General features: G+C 32.0%; 1 protein-coding gene across 1 annotated transcript; it reads left to right on the forward strand.

The window, feature by feature from the left end:
- The first annotated feature begins 132 nt into the window (after window positions 1-132).
- On the forward strand, window positions 133-8,920 carry LOC126740526 (uncharacterized). Its single transcript, XM_050446600.1, has 4 exons — window positions 133-804; window positions 7,772-7,919; window positions 7,979-8,236; window positions 8,290-8,920. The coding sequence occupies exons 1-4, from the start codon at window positions 489-491 to the stop codon at window positions 8,903-8,905; spliced, it is 1,338 nt and encodes a 445-aa protein (XP_050302557.1). The 5' UTR covers window positions 133-488; the 3' UTR covers window positions 8,906-8,920.
- The last annotated feature ends 5,486 nt before the right edge of the window (window positions 8,921-14,406 follow it).

Here is a 14,406-nt window from a genome sequence, read left to right on the forward strand (position 1 = left end):
TAGTAAGATACTGCTGAATGAATTTTCGACGTTTTGTGTGGCATGATCTTGACTTTAAATTAGAAATATGTGCAATAATCATTTCAAATTGAACTGTATGCCAGATGTGTTTACGGTTCTAAAAGCAAAATAGTCTCCAATAAATATATCCATGCTCTGAATATAAAACGTCTTTTCCGGTATTATCTGTAAATACATTTTTACAAAATGTCATTAAAGGAAAATACCGTAATTACCATCTTGTGTAAAGAAAACCGCGAGGCGTAACAACCGCTACGAAAAAAGTGATTTAATCGTGACAAAACCAACAATAATAATCGAGTCTTGGCGTGAGAATTGCAAACGAAAAAGACAAAAAGGCATAAAGTAGGCTAGGAAGACAAGTGCCTCGCGCGCGTTCTTGCCGTCATTTTAAAAGCAACCGTTTTAGCGATCGTTCAACCGAGTAATCAGCCGTAATCAATATTTAAATTTTTAATAAAAATGATATGCATTTACGGAGGTGTTGGTCTTTTTTAGTGTGCCTCGTCATTGTACTAATGTATTACAGGGCCAATAACATTGTTGAAAATCAAAGCGAAAAACCATCAACGGTTTTAAAAAAAATTGTGGCGTATTCGCTACGTAAACAAATCGAGTTTGATGGTCATGAGTTCACATGCCAAAATTTAACATATAAAATAAACCATTCCCAATCAACCTTTTGGAATAAGGTGCCGAATATGGAAATTTTTATAACATCGGTTTATTTGGATTCGAGATTGGAACCTTATAAGTATCTTAGGATTATAGCAGCAAATAAAGGTAAGTGGATATTTAAATGAAGTATCTTTCAGAGAATCTTATATTCATTTTACGATATGTTTAAAATTTGTAGTAATATTTAGGATTTTACAAATTATCAACTTAATGAAACCTCAGAGTTATTCAGTTTTTAAATAAAATATATCCTTCATTTATAATAAATTATTTTACATTACATATTTATAATTTAACACATTCACTGCCCAAAAAAATCCTAGCGGTCACATGTGTGCCGCCTATTTTTTTAAAATAATTTTTTAATTTAAGGCTAGTGTTAGGTTTAGGTTAGTGCCCTTAGCTGATATTGGCCATTTTTTTGTAAAAAAAACAAGGCCGCCCTAGGGGCGGGCAAGGCACAGGGCAAGCCAACTACTTAGCTTGTGCCCGATGCCGCCTCTGCGGCGTTCAATTGACATATAATATATCCTTTTTCGAAAAAGTCGAAGTAAATAATAAGACGATACACATACATATTTTAATTTATGATAAATATTAAAGTTAAACAATAAAACACAGAAAATAAAAGAAAAATAAAACAAATATGGCAACAAAAAAACTGAAACTAAACTTTATTCAAATCCAACATAATAAAATTCTATGTTGAAAAATATGAAAACTCAAAAACAAAATACAAAATCACTCTATCAAATAAACGAACATAGTCAAATAGAGACAAACACGAACAAAATTTATTTTGTGGAATGAAATACTCGAAAACATGGAGTCAAGCAAAGCCCAGGTTGGTTAGGACACAAAGGACAATAATAAATTGAATCCTTCCTTTGTTTTTTTTGTTCCCAGCACACAGCGCACCTTCTCCGTTTGACTCTAGTATTCTCTCCATCAGGTTTAGGGCATAATTCAGGAAGATGTGTTATTCTAATTTTTGGCAACGGCTCTGTTGGAAGGGGTCCTAGTAGTTTTTCAATTATAGATAATCTAAAGTCATAGAGGTTTTTCTTATTGTTAGGATGTCCTTGCTTGTAAAGGTAAAATGAAGTGAGCAACATCATTTGAAATATATGTATGGCTAATTTTTTGTACCATATGAGGGTTTTATGCTCACAAGAATAATAAGAAAGCATTTGGTCACAATGGTCCACTCCTGCCATGAATTGATTATACTTATTTATCATTGCAGGTTTTAATTTTTCTTGACCACGCTGAGTTGTCACTTTTTCAAGTTGCCCACCATATTGGCTGGATATAGCCAGAATTTCACGACGGTCCTTCCATTTCACCACGCAAATCCCTTGCGAATTGTGCTGAACAACTAACTCGCCCTTTTTTAGTTTTTTTTTAATTATTTCTTGAGGATTCCCTTTTCTGTTAGACCGGAGTGTTCCAGTTACATATGTTTTTCGGGTAAGCAACTCCTCGGCAAGTTTTACACTATTGTAGAAATTGTCCATATATAGCGAGTGACCGTTGTCCAATTTCTCCGCCATTAAAGCTAACACAACTTTTTCTGTATGCCGTTCACCAGATAACTCTGTATCTGCTGAACCAGCATATACCAGCATCTTCAGTGGGATGCCTTTAGGTTCGCATAAAACATAAAGTTTTATGCCAAATTTATGCCTTTTTCCTTTGACGTATTGGCGAAATTTTAAACGGCCTCGCCACAGCACCATAGATTCATCAATGGACAGTTCGTTAGTTGGGTAATAAATCTCTACCATTTTATTATTATAATAATTTATTAACGGCATAATTTTACCCAATTGCGTTCGAGGTTCGTTGCTGTCTGTGTTTTCAAACTGCAAGCTTCTTAAAATCAGCAAAAATCGATTGCGACTCATAAATGATGAAAAACATGTCAGGTTAAATAAATAGTTTTTCTTCCAGTAGTCATTCATTCTATTAATTTTAATTGTGCCCATATGAAAAAGTAAACCCAAAAATGTTCTCATTTCTTTTGGAGTAACATCAACCCATCTAGTAATTCGCGCTTCATCACCTCTGCCCAGTGAAATTAGGTCGATAGCATGATTATTGGCTCGACTACATAACATGTCAAAAAAAACGTCTGGGGCCATAATGTTGAAATAGTCTATTGGCTCGTTGGAATTAACATTGACTAGTAATCCTGGTGTCTTTGTAAAAGAAAACTTTTGACTAGGAACCTCAGCAAAAGTCCAAAAATCCATAGATTTTCCTTGAATATTTGGTAAAGAGGGTGGAGGAGAATTCACAGGGGCAGGAGGAGGGGGAAGGACTTTTGGAAAAGAAGGAAGATCTTCATCTTCGGACTCACTAACCTCGTTTTCGGTTGAGTAATCAGGGTCCTCGTCGGAGCTATTTTCAAATGGATCGTTTTCACTTTCCGACTCTTCTAAAAGAGCTAACAACTCTTCATCAGTTAGTCTTTCTTCCCTTTTATTATACTTCACCCTCTTTGACGGTCCAGGCTCGTCTGCCATAATAATCTGTAAGAAAATTCATTAAAACTATCATAAATTTGCCTGTGCCCTTGAACGCCTCTCGGGCGGTCATTATTTAATTTTCGTGTTTATATATTCATATATCTAACAAAAAATTACTAGAATAACATGATTTTGGTATTTTTCTATGATTTGCACTAATAAAATAATAAAAAAACTAGAAGAATATTAAAAACCTACCTTTTACAAAAAACTGATAAAAAAAACACACAGAATTAACACTTTCAGAAACCAAAGCCGTCACGTAGTAAAAATAAGGTACACAAAACATCCGATCATAATAGTGAACGAATTCAAACTGACCGTGCTTATTTATCTCCCTATGAATAAGCGTTAGACGAGAACGCCGCTCGGGCGGTCCCGGCATTTTTACGAAGTGCGCATGAACGCCTCTGAGGCGTTGCTGGCAGTGAATGTGTTAAACTGAAAATACAAAAAGATTTTTTAATATATTGATCGAAATATCCAATTTATTATATTAATTCACTGAATCTTTTTGGTGTTTTATTGACTTGAATCGACGTATACCGGTTTTGAAAAAATGGTTCTATTAGGAAATTACTTTTATCAGATAAAAAGTACCACCTAAGAATCATCCATTGGAAATTTAAAATGTGTTTCATATGGGTATGAGACCTAAAGAAAGGTGCGATAACTCCCGGATTAATGAAAAAGGGAATAACAACATTTAGTTTTTACTATAGTAAGAGAAAGAACTATCCTAAATCTGACTGTTTGATTAACCATAAAACAAAAATAGCTGAATACTGTTTTACACAATAGATGATTTGCAAAACTTTTCTGGAGAATAAATAAATTTTGCATATGAAAACATTAATTGAGAAGAAAATTAAAAGACTTATAAAAAGATATAGATAATATGTGATATAATTGCTTTTCGGCTACATGTATACAGGGTGTTTTGTTTTGTGTCTTTATTAAAAACCTTACCAAATCTTCAAGTTATTAGTATTTTATTTAAATAACTTAAACAAGTTAAGAAGAACAAGAGTATTTGTCAATAACGCTCCAAAAACTATTGACACTAGTTCAAAATTATCAGCGGCATAGCTTATTTTTGAATCTGTAAATAAATACTTTAACTTGGTCTTCAGTATAAAATATTTAGGTATAAGGTATTTTTGAATACTATAAAAAAAATTTAATAAAGTTTTGTTCTTTTTGTGAGGTTAAAATGAATACGTCGTTTGTGCTTCTAATTAACGGAGAGTGTAGAAAAAATTGTCGTGAAGCAGAACTGGTTTATTGAGAACGTTTTCCTAATCGTCCTATACTCTCATAGTCGTTTTCAAAAGTGGAGGTAAAAATTCGCACCGGATCATTTCTACATTTAAAACATTTCCATCATTAAATGGCAGCAAGAAATGAGGAAAATATTATATCTGTCTTAGCTTATGTTGCAGTAAATCCACATGTTTCTATCTGCACTATCGCAAGAGAAAGTAATATTGCAAGAAGTACCATTCAGCGAATTCTTCGCCAACACCAACATCGCCCTTTTAAAATTCACCTATTACAACTTCGTTTAACCAACGAAGGTTAGAGTTTATTGCATCCCTTCGGGTTTTAATTCATGACAATCCCGAAGTTTGGTCACAAATCTGTTGGACTGATAAAAGTAGATTCCATAATAATGGGATAGTTAATAGACATAATTATTGCTCTGAAAACAATCCCCGATGGATAACGGGAGGGAACTAGGGAACTCGAAGTTAGCTAGTCTTCAGTGGCAAGTGTTCTTAAAGCTGGAAAATGTCATCCCTACAAAATAAAAATCCTCCAGGAACTCACCGAATATGATCCGACCAGAAGACTCCAGTTTTGCGAACAAATGATGGAACTACTAGACAGGAATGATCTACAGAAAACGTCCTATTTTCTGATGAATCAACATTTATGTTGAATAGTGAGGTAAATGGTCAAAATTGTCGTTATTGAGCAGAAAAAAACCCATAGTGAATGAGCGAAGGCCACATTCAACATCCAGAAAAAGTCAATGTTTGGACAGGGACTGTTGGTGATCCGCTTTTTATCCAAGAAAATCGGTCGGAATTCGGCTATTTTGTTCTCTTACCCTATAGGAGCTGACGTCCCTAGTAGAAACATCTAGTTTTAACAAGAAAGCACACCTCGTGAGTATCTGGATGATGAAAGAACAAATAAAACAGGAGTGTAGGCTAATTTCCGGCAAAGTAATTCGAAATGTTCAAAACGAATTTCAGTTCGGTTTAGGGTATTGTCGGTTAGTAAATGGACAACATTTTGAACACTTATTAAAGAAAGACTATTGAATTGAATTCATTTTTCGAATTACATAATGCTCGCCAAATATTTTCTAGATAAAGATTAAAAATTTGAAATTTAACACGCATGTGTAACTTGTTAAATCCTTTAATAATAGTCATTAAAACACAATTAAGTTGGCATTAAAAAAATTTTGTTTACATTAAAATAGGCACTGGAAAATACTAATCGACGTGTATATTTCCGAAAAAAAAGAACTCATTTGATTTAGTGAATGTATCCAAGTTAGAGACTCCCACTGTATAGAAATAAATCATAATTATGTACTACTACCATTGGGTCTAATTGTGTAAAGCAAAGCCTATTCTAAATTTTATGTCAAAAGTTTTTCTTTGTTTTGCACTTTACTCGCGAAGTAAGGAAGTTTTCGGGAATTGATTTTCCTTGTTAATGCTACATACATATACACAAAACGAGTTTTAATCCGCCAAATTTCAAAGAATAATCTATCAAATTCTTTCAAATCGATTTTTTTATGAAACATGTATTTCAAAAATATACGCTGTACGCGTTCTACAGTTTTAAGCCATATCTCCCTTACTATCCATATTCTCAAACCATCAAAACTTTGCGAAGACCCTTTACGAAGATGCTTAAAAACTCTGGTACATCTAATGATGAAGCCTTAGCTTATTTACCATATTAATATTGTGATCTGTAGGGCCCTTATACTCCACTATTACACTCTTCAAGTCTTTCTCTTTTCTGAATTCATAAGCTGTATATAAATTACAACACTTTTTAATATTGAAAGTATGGCAATTTGTGTTAATCCATCACAGTATTTAAATTATTTTGTACACAATTATCTAGAGTACTAGTTTCAATGTATATTTGAAAATCATCTTCAAAAAATAATCTGTGAAATATTCTAGTAACAGAACATCTATCATTAATCCAAATTAAAAATAACAGAGGTTCTTTACTGGAACCTTCGGCTTCTTGAGAGAAACTAGTAAAAATATCAGATCTTTTCCAATCTCAACATACTGTTAACTATTTAATAATTTAATCAGAATAATATTATTCTTCTGAAGGGCTTTTATTACAATACTATGTTCCAAAGTTATGAAATGCCTTTCTACATCTGTATAAATTACATCAACTTGTTTTCCTCATTTAACGTTTTATGAAAAAACTAGACAAATTTTATATAATTGTATATCATTTTAAACCCATGCTGGTATTCAGATATATTAAACTTATTAAATTGCTTGGGAGGGATAAATTTGCCTTTTCACCAATATATCGGATAGGTTGAAGTTCTTGCCCTAATATTAAAAATGAAACGAAGATGCACTTTTATCATAGTAGTAATATAGTAATTCTTGGAGTCCAACAGATCTATTACATTTTTAATTTCTTGTGTGGAAAAAAAAAGTATTATAAAAGAAAATTTTGAGAGGGATTTTATTCCGGGATATAAATATAGGTGTATCCTTCATAAAAACTGAGCTTAAATATTGTTCAAACATATCAGCAGTAGATATGTATTTATAAATAACAATTCACATACATTAAAAAAGTTAAACTTTAGATAATTTTTACAGGATTTATTTAGACCGCCGGTTCCAAAAATTATAACTACAAACTTAATAGTTTTGCGAAATTTCATTTTAGGTAAACGGAAAAAACATTGTTTGCTGGATTCTTGGATCGATGAAGCTTTAAAATTACTGCCGAGATGACACATTACAAATTTTTGAGCGCTTTTTAAATAACTGCTAAGATAAATACGTTATGACGTTTAAGTCTATACGGGAAAAAATACCACTTGTAGCTTTAAGAACCTTTAAATTTACTGAAGGAGTTTTTTTTACAAAATTTCTCAAGAGGTATATATACACAATATATATTATTATTATATGTTATTGTATCAATAAAAGAAGAAACTGACTGGTTATGGGTCGATAGATAAATAATTCTGGAACTTATTTATTTATGACCAAAAAAATATGCCCGACAAACAAAATTAAATTTTTTCCTTTATATAGTTCATTTAAAGCTCTTACCAACTTAAAATCTTTTCTCCAAGTTAAAGTTTAATAATAATTTTTTTTCTACAAGAGTAAAAATAATTTGGTTGAAATCTTAAGCACATGCAATTTTTACAGAAAACATAACTATGGTTAATGGTATATTGTTTATGTTCTAACGACCATTACACGTTTACTATATCATATAATTCTTTTTTGCAGCAAATTTGAATGAAACAATATACTGTCGAATAATAATGAATTCTGATCACGTCCTAGTTGTACGAGCGACCGTTATGCCTATATGGTACGAAAAATGGAATGCGAATGACAAAAATACTTATTATAATCCTGTCTTAATATCTTGCCGGTAGGTACTCTTTTATATACTTTTTTACCAGTTTAAAAGTTTTTAACAATTTTTTTTAGAGTTCCTGCATTGAACCTCATTCCAATGGGGATATCTTTGTCCAAGAAGCCTTGCGATACCATTTATAAAATGTTTAATATTAACATCCCAAAAGAAACTAAACATAATTTTACAGTATGTATCAAGCCACTTGATTTTATGAAAGACATTTCTATGCATCTTGTGAGGTGGATTGAAATTTCCAAAATTCTCGGTGCCCAATATTTTTACTTTTTTATTAAAAATGTTACAAAGGAAACAAGAAGAATATTAAATTGGTATGCTACAGTAACATTTCGTTACAGGGAATATTAATTTAAATTTATTTTAGGTATAAAAGTCAGTATCCAAGAAATTTTCGTCTGGAAAATTTCATACCTATTGAAACTCAATGTGAAAATTGCACCACTAGCGTTTGGCAAAAGCGCAAATACGAAATAATTACTTACAATAAGTGCTTTTATAGTAACTTAAATTCTCAATATGTAATACCTTTAGACACAGACGAAATAATCCTACCGAAAACTTATAAAAACTGGTCAGATTTAATCCAAAAACATGCCAACAATGTCTCCTCAATAATGGTACAAAATGTGTATTTTTTCACAAAAGAAATAGATTTTTTTAAAGTTAAATTTCGTACCGCATCTCCAAACAAACAAGGCGAGAACAGCAAAAGTTTTATTTCAACAAAAAATACTCTAACAGTATTTAACCATTACTCTTTACACTCATTACGGCCGGGTACAATCAGGCACATTTTCTTGCCGTTTAAAGATGTGCAATTAAATCATTATAAGGAGTCTTGCGATCGTATGGTACTTCCTGAATGTAATCATTATGCTTTAAGTCCCACTATTTTTGATAATACCATTGATAGGTATAAGGATCAGTTTGATAAGGAGTATGGAAATGTGCTAAAAAGGATTAGAAAATATATTAAATAAAATAATTTTAATATTTTTAGTTTTTATGAAATGTGCAGGGTGTTTCAGAATGTATCGACAATTTCGTGGTGATTTGGAATATAAGTATTTTTTCCAAAAGTGTTAATGTAAATTGTATATTTGTTTGCTTTATATTTGAACAACATTAATTTTTGTCTTTTATTAAAGCAATACTATTTTTCTGTTATTTTTGAGAACATTTTAAAACTAAATGTATATACAGGGTGTGCTTAATGATGTGTCATAATTTGAAGGGGACATTCCTAGACCGATTTTAAGTCGAAAAGTTCATAAGAAGGTGGACCCTAAAATTCTTAGTTTTTATGCATTCATACTGATGAAAGACCATAATTCCTTTACTGTGGCTAAAGATCATCTAAAACCATTTGCTTCAGCTGCAACGAATCACACAATATGAGAGAAGAACACCATGGGATTAATATGAGCTTATAGTATTATGGGATTCACGTTCACACATGTCAAAAAACATCATTATCTTTTGGAAACGAGTAAGCGTTGTTTGTTCACGATTCACAATTATTCTAGGCAGTGCAAATAAATGATTGCAAATTTACAGTGACAAATTCGATTAAAGATGCCACAGGCAGCCTCTTAACCTTTTTATATAGTTCTTGTGTTCACCGGTGCGAGTGTAAAAATTCCACAGAATCTTTATTTTATTATTCGCTGCAGCTCATGAATGAGAATGATTTTTCCTCTGTGTGAATGACAGGAAATTACATCAGTGTAAGTGCAGTCTTTCATCAGTGTAAAGAGAGAATTTTATGATGCAAAAATATCATAAAATTCTCATTCAATAGTCAATTTGTTGCTGCATCTGAAGATTAAGAAGGGCTTTCTATCCGTATCAAAAATATCACTTATTGTTTTTTACATAATCAACCTATTGCTGCAGGATTTTTAGGATTCCTATATTTTTATACGGCGAAGACTTAATTGTAATATTATACTTAATTGACGCGTCTTTTCAAGGGATATACCTTGCCATATGAACGAAAATTGTAAGACTTTTTCCTGACAAGTTATCGAATAAAAACTATTTTTTCAGAGGTTTACTCCCTTTTTCAGTTCCTAAATCAACCCCTACGACTTTGACCTCGGGAAGTTAAATGCAGCTCTGATTTTTCTGAAAATTTTAAACATAAGATCAAAGCTGTAGGTCTTACGGTATAGCACCAATCTACGACACGTGCCAATACCCTCAATCAAACCACACAGTACTGTATCTAAAATTTCTGTCTGTTGAAAAAACTGTCCAAATGTTTTTCTATTAGAGTAAGTAACTAGGCAAATGTAGCATCTAGTTAGTTCATACCACCAAAACTCTACCAATATTTGAGTGCTTTGAACCTCAAAGGAATGTTCCTGAAATGTCCATTAAACGTTTTATTTATTTGGAGGGTACAGTACACCCTGTATCTCTATTCTCTACCACATTGATGATCTATTACCCAAAAAATTTAATCAATTTTAATATTTCAATTTATTAACTCATAGTTAAGGAAATATAATAGTAAAATCCGAATTATGTAGTTATATTCCCCTAGATGCAAGCATCTATGTGGGAAGAAATAAATAAAAGTACAATTTCCATTTTCTTGGTCAACTTACTATTAAAAAATTTGAATTAAATATCTGGTTAAGTTTCGCCATAGGATATCAAATCACTTAGGAGACATTAATAAACATTACTAAATAACAAAATATAAAAAAAAAACATTACCAAAGACACCCAACTAGCCTGAGGTAATTTTCTAAGTATTTTTTTTATTAGATCACCAGACTGTGAATTTAGTGTAAATTATCCTTATTATCGAAATCAAATTGTAACTCGGCATCCCTATATGCCAAAAGTTTGATATTGATATTCTCAGACATTCAGGAATAGTTGGGATTAAGTACGAATTAAATTTTAACAAAGAAAAAGCAATTAAGGATATTCAAATTGCTGATGCAGATCATTCCCTAAATGTTCACATATTCAAAACATTCATTGAATGTTCGTTATTATGTTAATATTAGTGAATGTTGTATTTAAATAGAGTTGGAAACCACATGATATAGAAAGCGCAATTTTCAGGGAAGTTTCAAATATTTTACTGGAAACACTTCCCTGGTAGCTAATGACATATTAAAGTAAAGTTAGCTAGAGATGATTAACAGAGCTTTAAAAAATTAAACTTCTATTTATACAGGTTGGAGAATTGAAGATTACGCATAGTCCAAAATAATAGAACACCGCTTTCTCTCGTTGATAGGCGGATGCCTCTTAAATTATTTTTTATGGAGACAATTCGGCAGTATAATGAAGTACAATTTGTTTTTAATTAAATTTGAAAATAAACCGATTCCTTGCAAAAAAAATTTCAAATATGGTTTCGAATTGTTAGACATCGTTTCGTCTTCAAGATTGGCATAACTGTCATACTAAATTGTAAGAACCTTGTCCAGGTACAAGAACGACTGGAAGAAACGGTTTGTAGTGCCCTAGAAGTGGAAGTATTGGAGAGGAACTGGGTATAGACCATAAAGCTACCAATATTATCAGTATTTGGAAAAAATACGGGTAGAAATGTTTAAAATATTCCAAAACTCAGAATATATTACCCGAAGAGCAGTGGCGAAGATTTTGTGAAATTATGATGGAAAAAGCAAATGAAAATTTTCTATTTTCAAATGAATCTTTTTGTTCGATATTGGTCTTGAGAAAAAGAGCACAGAAGTTTTTCAATTCCGTATTTAGTATCGTTAGTTTAAACCGTGTAAATGTTATCATTAGAATAGTTAGTAGTAAAACCAAGTTCTGTCATTCAAATCCTCCCTAATTTAGACCTGGTATCGATCTATTATCAACGAGATGGCTGTCCTGCTCATAAGTCTGTTGTGGTAAAAAAATTTTTAAGAAATAATTTTCCTAACCGTCTTATTAGTAAGATTGGTGACATTAAACGGCCTCCTAGATCTCCAGATTTGTCCCCAAAGACCCCAAATGACTTTTTATTTTTGGGGTTATTATAAGGAGACTTTTTACAAACACGAATTTGGTTGGCCAACCAATTTAGAGGAGTGAAATTTTTTTTTGTAAGTTTTAGTTTTGTAGTGTTTACATTTATCAGAGTTTATATTTTATTTTTATTAGAATAACGCTTTAACTTTCATTATGCAATCAGGAGCGGATCCTTGGGAGGGAGGGGAGCTCTCCCCCAAAAGTTCTTGCAAAAAATTGATAAAAGCTTTTTCATACTTATATTATTTTCTCATGGCAGTGCTACTTAAAGTAACAGTTGTGCTTCGTTATATTTTGAATTCTTCTTTGTGCTGAATCAAAACCTGGCTGAGAACTACAATGCTGCAAAAAAAGATTGAATGGATTGGCTCTTCTAAATATCAATTATGATATTGAGGTAACTTCAGAGAAGAATTGATGGAAAGATTTTCTAAAATGGATAGACATCGCGTCAATTTTAATGTATAATATTACTGTTAATATGCATAAGCTAAAGCATTATTTTCCAATGACACATTATTACCAATAAATGAATTTTATTTCTCGAGTTCCCCCTCCTAAAATTTTAGCTTGGATCCGCCTCTCTATGCAATACACAGCATAATAAAGATTTTGAGATTGCGATTCTAAGTAGATTGTACCCTGATATAAGCATCAGAGAAATATTTTAGAAATGTCTGAACTTTCACGTAGGTAATATTTTGCGACATTTATTGCAAGTAAAACGGTTACCCATATCAAATTCACATGCTCACTAACGTCGTACTGAAAAATACCGACATAGCAGAGCGCACGAAATGCATGAGTGCGCGTTGCCATATTTTGGCTTCAACCACCTCTCCAACCTGTATATCAAAATTACCTTTTTTTGTAATTGTGTCGTGTGATTCGTTTTAAAATGAAAGCACTGCATATTTATATTTGTAGGGATATAGAATAAAATAGGCCATTTACATATTTCAAACAATTTATTACCCAAGAAAAAATTACAATACACTTAGTATCTACCACTTAGAAACATAAATAATAAATACATCAATAGCAGTGTCTTACAGGGGTGGGGAGTCACTTACCAGCCCAAATCTACGCTTTATTTGCAGCTATATAATAAAACTTCTATATACAATTTAATCATAACTTTCAATTATATTATGTATTATTACAGTATTTAAATATAATGAAACAGAGACAATATAAAGATCTACTGTCATGATTAGTATGGGAGGTGGCAAACAAATAAAAATATTTTTGATTATTGTTGAAGGTTCTTAATTCGTTAAATACCAACTAAATAATTGATTGAAAAATGTTTAAGGGTGAAACTAGTTTTAACCTATAAAATGAAAAGTTCAAGAACCATCAAAGTGCTCTGTTTTGCGCATATTATCTTTATTACCTAAACTGATTTCAGTAAGATGGACACGGAATAAAATAAAAGGTTTAGCGTTTCTCCACATCCAATACTAAATAACCCGCGAAATGAAAATTACAAAGTCACACACGACAGATTAGACAGAGACAGACTAGAGTTGTGGTGACTCCCCTGCCAACAGGCACACAGGGAGCCTGTGATTTCGAATGGGCGGCGGTACCGGCCAATCGCAATCGCCTGTCAAGCCAAGTCAGTAGCAGGGGACTGGGGACCCAACAGCTAAGCTGTGACGAAAATCACCTGTATTTAACTAGTTTTGCGACTCGAATCAAATGATTGAAGGAGAATTAGAAAAAGAGCGACAGAGTATTTAGTAAGGGAAAGAGAAGTTATTCTATAGCTAATGCAAAATAAAAAATAGTAAGGGATACTGTGCCAAAGAAGGCAGATTACATAAAAAGTAGGTTTACTTCTAAATATAAGGAAAATAATATGGGCTCCTATAATTTTGAGCTTTTAATAATAAAACATTACCTATACCCGTCTAAATAATTTATAATTGCTGATTATTTATCACAGTTGTGATAATGCATAATTGGTGATACACAAAGTAATAGGCTAGAGCAACAAAAAATAAGGAAGTTTTGAAAGAGTATAATATCTCAAGCATAAAAGTGGAAATAGGGAGCGAATCGAAGCCGCAAAGTAGCAATATACAGGGGGTAGCCCCAATCCAACAGCCCAAATGGCTGTGACGGAAATCGCCTGCTGTTTAAGTTTTTATCTACCAGCCCCCTTTTAAAACTTTTTGGTGATTTTTCACACGATCATATAAAATCTTACTGTTAGTTGGTATAACAATCGCCACATGATTTTGAATAATTACAGTATGAAAATCACCATAAAAGTTATACCATACACCTTGACTGAACTTAAAATCATAGATTTCTTTATAAAAATTATGTTGTATTTACCTCGTTTTAGTGATTGCACGGGTCTAAATAACATCCGCTATCTACCGGTTTAGTGTATGTTTAATATATTTTAAAATTTATAAACCTACCTTTGTCAGGGACAAACATTTTTTAACTTCGTCAAACA

The sequence above is a fragment of the Anthonomus grandis genome, chromosome 9 (assembly GCF_022605725.1).
Source record: "Anthonomus grandis grandis chromosome 9, icAntGran1.3, whole genome shotgun sequence".
NCBI classification, from domain to species: domain Eukaryota; kingdom Metazoa; phylum Arthropoda; class Insecta; order Coleoptera; family Curculionidae; genus Anthonomus; species Anthonomus grandis.